Genomic DNA, 13,251 nt, shown 5'->3' with positions numbered 1-13,251 from the left:
GGGTTCCTAGTATACAGGGGACGGTGTGGTCTAGCGGTAGAGGGTTCCTAGTATACAGGGGACGGTGTGGTCTAGCGGTAGAGGGTTCCTAGTATACAGGGGACGGAGTGGTCTAGCGGTAGAGGGTTCCTAGTATACAGGGGACGGAGTGGTCTAGCGGTAGAGGGTTCCTAGTATACAGGGGACGGAGTGGTCTAGCGGTAGAGGGTTCCTAGTATACAGGGGACGGAGTGGTCTATCGGTAGAGGGTTCCTAGTATACAGGGGACGGAGTGGTCTAGCGGTAGAGGGTTCCTAGTATACAGGGGACGGAGTGGTCTAGCGGTAGAGGGTTCCTAGTATACTGGGGACGGTGTGGTCTAGCGGTAGAGGGTTCCTAGTATACTGGGGACGGTGTGGTCTAGCGGTAGAGGGTTCCTAGTATACAGGGGACGGAGTGGTCTAGCGGTAGAGGGTTCCTAGTATACTGGGGACGGTGTGGTCTAGCGGTAGAGGGTTCCTAGTATACAGGGGACGGAGTGGTCTAGCGGTAGAGGGTTCCTAGTATACAGGGGACGGTGTGGTCTAGCGGTAGAGGGTTCCTAGTATACAGGGGATGGAGTGGTCTAGCGGTAGAGGGTTCCTAGTATACTGGGGACGGTGTGGTCTAGCGGTAGAGGGTTCCTAGTATACAGGGGACGGAGTGGTCTAGCGGTAGAGGGTTCCTAGTATACAGGGGACGGAGTGGTTTAGCGGTAGAGGGTTCTTAGTATACAGGGGACGGAGTGGTCTAGCGGTAGAGGGTTCTTAGTATACAGGGGACGGTGTGGTCTAGCGGTAGAGGGTTCCTAGTATACAGGGGACGGAGTGGTCTAGCGGTAGAGGGTTCCTAGTATACAGGGGACGGAGTGGTCTAGCGGTAGAGGGTTCCTAGTATACTGGGGACGGTGTGGTCTAGCGGTAGAGGGTTCCTAGTATACAGGGGACGGAGTGGTCTAGCGGTAGAGGGTTCCTAGTATACAGGGGACGGAGTGGTCTAGCGGTAGAGGGTTCTTAGTATACAGGGCACGGAGTGGTCTAGCGGTAGAGGGTTCTTAGTATACAGGGGACGGTGTGGTCTAGCGGTAGAGGGTTCCTAGTATACAGGGGACGGAGTGGTCTAGCGGTAGAGGGTTCCTAGTATACTGGGGACGGTGTGGTCTAGCGGTAGAGGGTTCCTAGTATACAGGGGACGGAGTGGTCTAGCGGTAGAGGGTTCCTAGTATACAGGGGACGGTGTGGTCTAGCGGTAGAGGGTTCCTAGTATACAGGGGATGGAGTGGTCTAGCGGTAGAGGGTTCCTAGTATACAGGGGACGGAGTGGTCTAGCGGTAGAGGGTTCCTAGTATACAGGGGACGGAGTGGTCTAGCGGTAGAGGGTTCTTAGTATACAGGGGACGGAGTGGTCTAGCGGTAGAGGGTTCCTAGTATACAGGGGACGGAGTGGTCTAGCGGTAGAGGGTTCCTAGTATACAGGGGACGGAGTGGTCTAGCGGTAGAGGGTTCCTAGTATACAGGGGACGGTGTGGTCTAGCGGTAGAGGGTTCCTAGTATACAGGGGACGGAGTGGTCTAGCGGTAGAGGGTTCCTAGTATACAGGGGACGGAGTGGTCTAGCGGTAGAGGGTTCCTAGTATACAGGGGACGGTGTGGTCTAGCGGTAGAGGGTTCCTAGTATACAGGGGACGGAGTGGTCTAGCGGTAGAGGGTTCCTAGTATACAGGGGACGGTGTGGTCTAGCGGTAGAGGGTTCCTAGTATACAGGGGACGGTGTGGTCTAGCGGTAGAGGGTTCCTAGTATACAGGGGACGGTGTGGTCTAGCGGTAGAGGGTTCCTAGTATACAGGGGACGGTGTGGTCTAGCGGTAGAGGGTTCCTAGTATACAGGGGACGGAGTGGTCTAGCGGTAGAGAGCTGGACTGCCAGATAGAGATGCCTGACACTGTGGGGATGGGGTGAAAGGATATAAATAGGCAGTTACAGTTAAAATTAATATGCTTATTGAAAACAGAAAGAGTACACTGCATACAATAAGAGGACAAAATATATAAGATATACAATTTATATAGGAGATATAACTTCAACCATATTACTGTGACTTCAAAAATATTTCACGGATTCCTAGCACACAGCGACACAACTATTATTTAGTAATAGAGAGCAAGGCCTCCAGTGTTCCTTAATGATGTGTTTCCTTCAATGGTGAAAGTCTCTGGCGTTTGCAACTAGCTTTGTACCGACAAAAGAACTCGATAAAAGAACTCAAAAAGACTAAGAACAATCTGGAACCTTCAAGTCTCTTTTAATGTTTTTAAAACATCAGTTGGAAAAACAAAACCTCTCAGAAATCACGAGATTTCGCATACAAAAGCTAAATCGGAAAAAATAATAAAATAATTAAAGCGGGAGTAATCTCCCCTAAACTTCCTCGAATATTCTTATATAATACTATGGGGGATGGCAACTCGGGATATAGACCTGATTTTTTAATCCATTTTTAATTACTTTAACTTTTTTAAAAAGTAGAATAGAACCTCGTAGAAAAAAGAAGTGCGCACCAAGTGAACGGCAAACAATAAGTGTATATCAGTGCAGAATACTAGTACTTCATAAATTCATATGCGTTTTTTTGAGAAATCGGAATTAGCGTAGACTACTACTTTCGATCAACGGAAATTACTCAAAAGTTGACAGAAGGCGGAAAATTAGATATTTTAGTTATATGTGAAATTTTGTTTATCTATGTGAAACAGTTCTCAAGTTATAGGCTATTGAAAAACTAAATGTAGAATAAGTCCACTTCCAGTTATCGAAAATCGCTAAAAAGTTGATACAGAACTACAAATTTGATATAATACTTATCTATATATAGGTCTATATATAATTCTCTTCTGGGAGCCGTTAGAAAACAAGCTGCAAGCGCGCGCCTTGCAGTCCCCTCTCTTCCTCTCTATCGCTACCACCCCCCCCCCCCACCCCACCCCCACCCCCCTCACATGGTCAGGTGAGTTGTAGTTTGGTTACGGCTATTAGGGGCAGATAATTCAGTTTGAAACTAATTTAAACTTAGAGGAGGTAACTAAGAGGAGGCTGCTTTCACGGGGGGGGGGGGGGAATGGGGGTTTAGTGTTTTAAAGCAAATATTTTCAGTGGCAGCATTGGTACTGTCGAATTCACAAATTATGAATTACTGAAAAGTAGAAAAAACAACTAAATAGCGGCGTATGATACTCCGCGGGTCGGCTCGTATATATAATTTCATCAAACTAGCTGTAACGCTACTTAAGCTATCGTGTTCACAGACAAATACACATACACACATAGACATACGGACTAATTGCAAAACTATTTCTCCTACTCAGTGAGGTGTAAAACGTAGAGATTTGTGACAATCGTGATTTCGATTTTTTGCACTATTACAATACTTCCTCTATACTTCGTATACGAGAAAGTAAAAATTTAAAAAGTATAGTATAGAAGTATTCCAAGGAATCACTCCGTGTTTCGTTGTTTAATGTGAAAGTACTCAAACTTCAAGACAACATTAAAAACTTTAAACTATAAAATTGTTTAGAGAATTTTTTGTTTGGTTTAGTAAACCAGTTCGCGCCCCCCCCCCCCCCCCCCCTGGGGATCTCGACTCACAGTTTAGGATTCCATGATCTATACTATACACTACTTGTGAGGCTAAAAGGGTGGGGGGGGGGGCGGACTTGAAATGGACACATCAAAGACCTCAAGTACTTTATCATCGAAACTTTTGAATTTGGGATGGTCGTCTACATGATCTAGCGACCTCTCAAGGTATGGGCTTTGATTTTTTTTTCCAAATAATTTGGTAATAGGAGAAAGAGAACTCGGCTTCCGTTCCACCGTGGGTTAAAAACCAAGGGGAAAATAAAAAAAATTTAAATAATTTTTTTTTAAATGAATTTGGTGATAATAAAAGCGGTCTGATGGTATGGTAGTTTCGCCCATGTCTCTCTTAGTCTTTGCATTCCCAACCTTCCAGCCATCATAAATTACCCAGGGCTTTTATTTTCATCAAAACCTACAACTTACAACACACCTGGTCTGTCTCGCCTCATTGTCATCAAACTCTAAGTGTGTGGCTGTCACCACACAAACCTCTCCCCCCCCCACACTTTGCTGGGTGTGTCCGAGTGTTGCCACTTGCCACATGGACAAGTGCCCTTATCGTCATTCTTTATTTGATCACTCGCCACAACCTTTTATGGCACTGTCCTCAAAATATCACTTTCTTTGGTGTTATAAAATAAATTCTGATCACTAAAACATGGAGCAGGGCCGTTAGGGCAGACAAAACTTGGATTAGCACCGTATGTCGTATGCCATATTCGGACATAAAGTTTCAGCTACAAACTTGACTGCCGACATTAAGTCTCAGCTACAAACTTGACTGCCGCCATTAAGTCAACAAACTTGACTGTCGACATTAAGTCAACAAACTTGACTGCCGACATTAAGTCTCAGCTACAAACTTGACTGCCGACATTAAGTCAACAAACTTGACTGTCGACATTAAGTCAACAAACTTGACTGCCGACATTAAGTCTCAGCTACAAACTTGACTGCCGACATTAAGTCTCAGCTACAAACTTGACTGCCGACATTTAGTCTCAACTACAAACTTGACTGCCGACATTAAGTCTCAGCTACAAACTAGACTGCCGACATTAAGTCTCAGCTACAAACTTGACTGCCGACATTTAGTCTCAACTACAAACTTGACTGCCGACATTAAGTCTCAGCTACGAACTTGTCTGCCGACATTTCTCTTCACTACCATCCTGTTTATCATCAATACAAGACATAAAGATTATCAACGATAACAAAATGAATGAAAAAAACTTTGAAATCTGATAATACTTTATTGACATCAATACAGTTTTGTAAACAAATACAAATATGAATTATAGTATAAAGACAATGATGGCGATGAAAAATCTAATGTGGAGGTTTAAACAAAACAAAGATACAAGTGTAGCCTATAAATATTTTATTTCTCAACAATAAACATTTGTTTATAATTTTGTTTATGTGTCTAACAAGTCTAAACAAATGATATTTAAAAAACTAAACTATTTCTTGCCTTCACCAGAATACAAAGTTGCTGATGAAGACATTCAAGTCTTGACACACACAAGTTTAATGAAGAGAGCCGCCATTTTGTTTGTTTACATTAGACAAGGGGAGTGAACTAATAGCTACATACACTCCCCACAATAATTTCCTTTAGAGTTTGATCCACTGTGGGCCAGTGACGACCACCACCCGTCATATCCCACCATGTAGACAGTCGCTCCACTGGAGCCAGGACATGTACACGTTGTGTACGTGTACTTGCACTTGGTGGTGGTCAAAACTCTCCTCACATGTCTGTATGTCCATTGTCCTACAGAGACCTGTTTAGGACAGCCATGAGGATGTGACACTATAACGGTAAAATAGTCAGCATCAAATATCGCGATTGTGTCCCTTACTTTCCAACATAGATCATACAAGTGCCGCCACATCTTGTCCAGTTCATCAAGCAACTCTAAGTCACATGACACACATGTAAACTCACAGCAGTCTCCCTTAATGTCTACCACCCTCACCCTCCAGCCATCAAGACTGACCCCAGGACTTTTATTATTATCATAACCTACAACACACCTGGTCTGTCTCGCCTCACTGTCATCAAACACCAAGTGTGTGGCTGTCCTCACACAAACCTCCCCCCACACTTTGCTGGGTGTGTCAGAGTGTTGACACTTGCCACATGGACAAGTGCCCTTGTTGTCACTCTCTGTGTACTTGACCACATGATACACCCACCCCGTCCCTGTCCTCAACACGTCACTTCCTCTGATGTTATAACATGGATACTGACCACTGAAGCATGGAACAGACTTTGGTCTCTCTAGACTGGTGTACTTGACCTTTATCAGGACCGTTAGGGCAGACAAAGCTTTGATTAGCTCCAACATGATGACGTCACGGTATTGTGAGGGGAGATGATCCAAGTTAAAATCATTAACAGGTATAAAGTTGACATGACCGGGATTCTTCTTACAGTCAGTGTAGTGCTTGTGTAAGTCAGCTTCACCTCCATAGCAGATCTCGGCTTCATGATGTCCTGGAGAGACACAAGGGGAGAGAATTTATTGAAAGAAAGACTAAACTGTAATGTAATATATTAACATATATAGCTACAATGGAAGATCATTTATAATATTAAAACTTAACTATTGAAAATATTTCCTACCTAAAAATATCTTACCTGGTACAAATTCAGGTTCACTGTATGTTTCAGCCATGTTTAGAATTGTACTTTCTTTAATGTGAAATTAAATTTGAATTGATTACACAGCCTGTGAATGATGTATGCAATTATGTCAGCAAGCCACCCCCAACCCCCTCTCTCCCAACACACTTATATGTTACAATATCAGATTGAGAAACAGGCTTGACTGTATATGTATATTTAATTTCTTTTAAAAACTCTTTGACACATCTCATACAATATTTAAATTATATGAAACTGTGAGACGTATTAATCTTGATTTAGTTACAATAATTTGAGTATTTTTAAAAATAAAACTTAGGAGTGGAACAATATAAAAGTTATATAAATTAACAATTCCTTTTAATTGTGTCAATTGTTTTAATTTATTAAGCAAAATTAAATTGTACTTTATGTTAGGTGATTAGTTAGGCATATTTTTTAAACTTTGATAACTTTGTTTACTGATATGTGAAAAGTTTTGCTGGTACAATACATTTTAATTTTATGTCATTCAACAATTGAAAATGTTTGAAATGATTTCAGCTTAATAAAGATTATCTGAGTGATCAGCATTGAAAATATACATGAATTGTTTAAGTTTAGATTTAATTAAAAGGAATTAGTTTTCACAACAGATACAGAAGCTCTTGGCAACAGCATACCACCACTCACTAATTACGTCATCTGTTTATGCTGTAAAACTTATTTTTTAAAATTTTAAAATTCAAACATTCAAAATTCTACTTCAAAATCATTGTGTTTATTGTCCTGATTTTTCTTACTGAATGCTATATTTCTTCACTAACTCTTAAACTGAAGAATAAAAATGTAAACATGTAAAGATATACGAAGGGGCAAAATATATTAAGAAACAGTTTTAAATTTATTTAACTTAAGTAAAAAAAAAATTAACCATATTTTAAAGTATTTTTAAAAATCAGGTTTTAATATTAATGAAATTCTCATTTTTAATGCCAAATATCTAAATATGCACTATGGAATAATGTATAAGTAGGTAGTCCAAACTGAAATTAACTATTGATTGCAGACTTCTGGAGTGAGTATGTCATGAAAGAACTTTTAATTGTAAGGTCTATGCCACAAATTTTATAAAAATATTTCAATAAATAAAAAAGTTATGCGATTTTTAAAAAAGCAAAATTTGGTAAAAAACTGATTTTCAAAAAGTGCCATTTTTGAGAACCCGTATTTTTTAAACTAAATAACATAGAATTGTGGAAATTGGTAAAGTTGCTGCAAAGTTTGTAATATATATGCTCAATTTTTTTCAGTCATCTAAAATGAGTCTTTCTAAGGTAAAAAAATAATTGAAAATGACAAAAATGCGTTTTGGTCACTTTTTATTTTCATAAAAAAAAAAAAAAATTCAATTTTTTTTTTGCTTTGGAATAACTCTTAAATTATTGTGTTGGTAACATCGACGTGGAAAAATGTGTTAATTATTTTCAAAAATCACATGAGTTAAAATATTATTTTAAAAAATACCACAGTTATCTAGTGCAGGAGAAAAAGAATCAAAATTTAGTAGAGTAAATGTAATGTAATGTAGTTTAATAAAGACGTGATGCCTACAAGTGATGCAGCAGTTGATGCCACATGCTTTGGTTTCTTTTCAAACCTGATAACTGCTTTGGGGGAACAGTTTTGGGGGAACATCTTTGTACGTCTTGTTTCCCTCAACCTTGATCTTGTGGAGCATCAAGAGTAAGTAATATGTTTTGGGAATAGTAGGGGGGAGGGGGGAGTGGGGTCTTGGCCTTCTTCCCTTCCCTTGTAAGGAAAGTTCTGGATAGGCCACCGTAAATGTCTCCAGCTATGGAACGAACAATTGATTTAGTGATTAATAAAATATAATTAAATTTACTACTAGCCTATTGTGTAGGCCTACTATTTGTCCTATGACTATAACTGGGAACATGAAAAAGCCTGAAAACACCTTTTTGTTAAAAGTAATTTATATTTTTTATATATATTTTTAAGAGTAATTCTACTGAATGAAATTTGAAATAATCGTTGCTTGTCCCACAATGGTTGAGATATCCAATGATGAAGATGCCATACTGTGGTTCTCAACATCCTATAGGGCAACTTAACTGTCCTTCATTGTTACTATTATATGCATATAAAATAAATAAATAATGAGAAATACTACTAGTACTACTTACACTTACAGCTAATATAACATTTAAACTAAGTCACAACATGTACAATCTTAATAAATTGCACAACCATCTAAAAATTGATCTGGTACATTTTATTAAGGAGACTGGCGCAGACCATTTCACATTATTCAGCAGGGGAATCAGAATCAGAGTGCACAACAGAAAATAAAAAAATTAATCACATTAGTCCTTCAAATTTAGTGTCTTTTGTTTTAAATACATTGATAAAAATGTATAGTTATTATAATTATAAATTTCTTTTGTGTTTCATTAGTATTTTATAAGTATTTAACCTTCGTTCCCTGTAAATAATTGAGTTCGTCCACATAGTAACCAGGATAGTCTGGTGGCCATTTTGAATTTGTCGATTCATAATTTTGACGTGATAGTCCAGATAAACTGTAGTAATACGACCCTATCATTGATCCCAGTCAATAGATTTTAAAGAATTAGTAAACACTAGCATCTAATAGTTAAGTGCATCAATATTTCAAGTCCCTAGAATGTCCTGAATTAAATAGCTTCACGTCTAAACACACCCTGTGTACAAGCGTAGTTCACACGCTAAAACTGTGGACTTGTAGCGTTCAAATTTACATTAATAACGTGTACTAATTAAACCAAACTGACATTCAAACTTAAAATTCATTTATTAAAATGGAAATGAAACTTTAAAAATGATACTTACAACTTGTTTGAAGGCTCTAGCAAGGGTAAAATCCGTTTAGCATCATCGGTCGTCAACCTTTAAAACCGTTCGGCGAGCAACTTACTCGGGGCTAAAAGTCGACTCGAGGGTTATATATTTATTGGGGGTACGGCTTCGCGACCGTAAATCAGAAATACTTGAATTTACAACACAAAGTAGTTATAAAACTGAACTTTACATCGGTGTAAAAATTGAAACAGAATTAGTTTGTTTCCGTGTATATATCGTCATTTAAAGTTTAAAATCTGTATTTTTAAAATGAAATAAACAAGTTATTTTTTCAATTTATACATCAAACGATAGCCTAGAATTCGATCTTTAAAATGACATTAAGATTATGCTTCTACGATGCTTCGTCGCGAAGCCGCGACTAAATAAAACAGTGTGGGGTCGATCGGTACACGCAAAACGGTGAAATTTGTTGACGTAACTGATACTTTTCAAACAAATATAAAACACATTCAAACATGTGTTACAGATATAAAAATACCAGATTAAGACAGATAAAGACTTAAACTTTATTGACATATAATTTTTATTCTTATAGGACAACTAGAAGTAGTGAAATTTTTTTTTTGAAAACCGCAAAAACTGACCCTAAAACGCACTTTTTCGCCAGTTTGCACTACCTAGTATAAGCTTACCATTGACCTAGCTTTATAGTGACATATGAGGCAACCATTTGTTGTCTCAGTTTTTGGCTGAACTTGTGATGTCTGATGTTGGCTGAGCTTGTGATGTCTGATGTTGGCTGAGCTTGTGATGTCTGATGTTGGCTGAGCTTGTGATGTCTGATGCTGGCTGAGCTTGTGATGTCTGATGTTGGCTGAGCTTGTGATGTCTGATGTTGGCTGAGCTTGTGATGTCTGATGTTGGCTGAGCTTGTGATGTCTGATGTTGGCTGAGCTTGTGATGTCTGATGTTGGCTGAGCTTGTGATGTCTGATGTTGGCTGAGCTTGTGATGTCTGATGTTGACTGAGCTTGTGATGTCTGATGTTGGTTGAGCTTGTGACCTGTAACACCCAGTCAAATACTTTTGCATGGGTCCTCAAATAATTTATTTAGTTTTATGACATGAAAATACATGAAAGTAGAAAATGTAGTACACTGGATTGAAATGAGTGGAAATATAATGATATTGTCTTTATTAATGAATGTTGTATTTTAGAAGTTTTTTTTTTTCATCAAAGAATAGACAAATGCATCGAGTTAGTTTTTGTTGAATCAACTATATCCTAGTCGAATGGTAATCTAGGTGACTTTATTTAACGTCTAATATTAAAGTACAGAAATTAAAATATAAAATATTTTAATTACAGCACACAGAATTATTTTATCTGACTTAAACAAAGTACATTTCATCTTGAAAAGTTAGGAACGATGTTATAAATGTGATTACATTTATTTAATTAACAATGCTGACTAAAATATTAAATGGCTTTAATTGTATTTGATTTTCATAAGCAGTGATTCTTCAAGACTTTTATTCTTCGGGGGTGGGGGGGAGGGGTGGTGCGGATTAAAATGTCTGGGGGAGGGGGCGGACACTGTTAAAAGTAAATATTTTCTCTATTTTTTTTTGTTGGGGGGGGGGCGGTAGACTTTTTTCAGGGGGTCAGAGCCCCCCCCCCCCCCCCCCCCCGAAGAGATGCCTGGAAGGAACTCTGTTCATAAGCTAATAAAATATTGTGTAAAAATACCAGCCACTTTACAGCCAAAATGTATAAGTTTAAGACAAATGAATTATCTACTTCATAATAAACTTTTGCAACCAAAATAAACATTTCTCACATACACTGGTATAAACTTATATAGGAATTTTTTCTAGATTTAGATCTTGAATCTAGATTAATTATACATAAAGTAAAATATGTGCACGACGTCTGCTGAATGATGAAATAAGAGCCTCAATTCTGCTGTTGCTGAGGTCATAAATATCGAATATAGAGTTTAGCCAACATTTCGACTACTGCGCGACAGTCATTATCAATTAAAATATTTTAATGCTATGTTTAATATCAAATTTCAAAGCTAATCTATATTCATGTTTTTAAAATTTAATACTTAAATTAATCACAAGTTTTTTTGTGTATTTTATTTATTTACTGTTGCTGAACGCAAAGTTTTACATTAGGAAATTACAAGTAGAGTATTTTTCCGACTTTGGATTAATTATTTATGCCAGAGTTTTCATAAGATTTAAGCTAATATATTCATATCAAATTTGCCACATTTGAATTTCTTTTATAATTTGTCATAAAGTTAATACTTTTTTCTTTGTCCGAGGCAAAATATATTATTTCAAAGAAACAAATATTTAGATATCACTGGCTATTTATATACACAAATAACTCTTTAGATAACCTAGGAAATAGCTTTGTCTCAATCTGTCACCTTGACATAAAAGCCTAATCATGCTTTTATGACAAAAATCATTATGTGAATTAAAATTCCATTATATTAAAACCAATTTTAGGTTACATCTCTTATAAAATTGTTGATTTAATTAAACTAAATTAACTTAACTAAATTTAACGACTAACATATATAGGCCTACATAAGCCCAAATTTAAACGGAAACTCAACAAATTGGAAGAAATTATATTATATTTTACAGTGAAGGATTGAATAAGAAATTGTTCGTGCTATTAATAGCTACATATAACGTCCTTCTGGAAATATCAATATAAAACTTATTTTAACGTTCGATACTCACAAATAAAAAGTTCAGCTTTTGACTTTGAGGTATCGTTGTCCTCAATGGTACAGGCAAATAGACTACACTAACTGGGAAGTAATATAAAGTCTATTTTCATTTTATTGGTTTTCCTTAATCACGTGACTTAATTTTAAGAATTAGTTTTCCCGGTTCTAAAAAAAAGAAGTAACTTAGCCTACATTTCTAAAGTACGCGAGAAAACATTTTTTTCTAAAACATTAAAATTGTTAATATCGATATCACACCGTTTTTGTTTTAACGAAATTAATGAATATATTTCCATCCAATAATCAAGAATACACTTTAGTGTGCGGGGGCGATATCATCAGATGTAGATAGTTATCACACGTCAAGACCGAATCCCTTCTCAAAGGAGTGTGACGTCATTTATACACGAACCGACCCCTCCCCTCCTAGTTAAACCTACTCCTTAAGCACTATTTTTTTCACAAAGATGGATTTTTTTGTTAACTTTTCGTCTATGCTTACAAAAGAGACCCATAAGATTTGTGCTAAAAGGTGTCATATAACTTGGTATCTAACTTTAGGGCCAACACACTCACAGGTGAGCTTTAACATAGGTCATAGTGTGAGCAAGAGCCGTATGTCATACGTGCATGGGGTCACTTGAGTTCATATAAGAGCCGATGTAGGTCTTCTTTAGTCCTAGATATTTATTTTTTTGCATTTTTTCCAAACTGGCAACTGTTGCTGTAACATGTATTCCAGATCGATGCACCGACAAAACGACACAGTGAAAATAGCCCCGACTAAAAGGCCTTGATATATTGGCTACTGTCAAATAGACTACCGAGATATTAACCTCCGACATATAGGCTCCCGTTATATTGGCTTACGACAAATGGACTTTCGATATATTGGCTCTCGACAAATAAACGACCAATCTTAGTATAGACGTAATCATTTTGTGTCCACTACCAGCATAATATCTTACAAAATGCCTTAATGGAAAACTTCATAAAACAACAGCAATTTGCAATGAAATCGAGTTCTTGAAAGCAAAGTGCCGCTACTTTTGAAATTTTGATAACAAGTTATTAACACCGGTAAAGACCTGTTGTTTAAATGCGAGTACCTAAGTTTAAATTTCTGATTTACAATTTGGTTAGGGATAAACGATGTGCTGTTTTGATTAGAAATTACTCTAAATGAGCCTGAAATACATCTGTCCATACACAATGAGTTGGAACAGCCCACAACCAACTCGTTATCTAATCATTGTTTACAATAGCAACAACTCTTTTTAGTTTTAGATTATTTATTGTACAGTATTGTACACAAACACACCACACATGAAAACATCCGCAGTG

General features: G+C 37.5%; 1 protein-coding gene across 2 annotated transcripts; it reads right to left on the bottom strand.

The window, feature by feature from the left end:
* Positions 1 to 4,902: 4,902 nt before the first annotated feature.
* On the bottom strand, positions 4,903 to 10,370 carry LOC131927914 (uncharacterized). 2 transcript variants are annotated; one of them, XM_059283794.1, is made up of 4 exons: positions 9,845 to 10,370; positions 6,303 to 6,356; positions 5,913 to 6,158; positions 4,903 to 5,442 (listed from the first exon to the last, which is right to left on the bottom strand). In XM_059283794.1, the coding sequence occupies exons 2-4, from the start codon at positions 6,337 to 6,339 to the stop codon at positions 5,315 to 5,317; spliced, it is 411 nt and encodes a 136-aa protein (XP_059139777.1). In that variant the 5' UTR covers positions 6,340 to 6,356; positions 9,845 to 10,370; the 3' UTR covers positions 4,903 to 5,314. The 2 variants fall into 2 exon arrangements, with proteins under 2 accessions (XP_059139777.1, XP_059139776.1); XM_059283793.1 differs by having other exon boundaries at positions 4,903 to 6,158; positions 6,303 to 6,393; positions 9,845 to 10,366.
* Positions 10,371 to 13,251: the final 2,881 nt, after the last annotated feature.

This window comes from Physella acuta, unplaced genomic scaffold, assembly GCF_028476545.2.
Source record: "Physella acuta isolate Inbredline_101_S28 unplaced genomic scaffold, ASM2847654v3 ptg001446l, whole genome shotgun sequence".
NCBI classification, from domain to species: Eukaryota; Metazoa; Mollusca; class Gastropoda; family Physidae; genus Physella; species Physella acuta.
Note: the sequence above shows the minus strand (reverse complement) of the source record. Positions and strands in the feature narration are given on the sequence as shown.

Excerpts from the sequence above, each read along its gene's own strand:
- LOC131927914 (XM_059283793.1), bottom strand. The coding sequence starts at position 6,339 with ATGGCTGAAACATACAGTGAACCTGAATTTGTACCAG. Across the intron at positions 6,159-6,302 it reads TGAACCTGAATTTGTACCAG|GACATCATGAAGCCGAGATC; the intron begins GTAAGATATTTT and ends GTGTCTCTCCAG.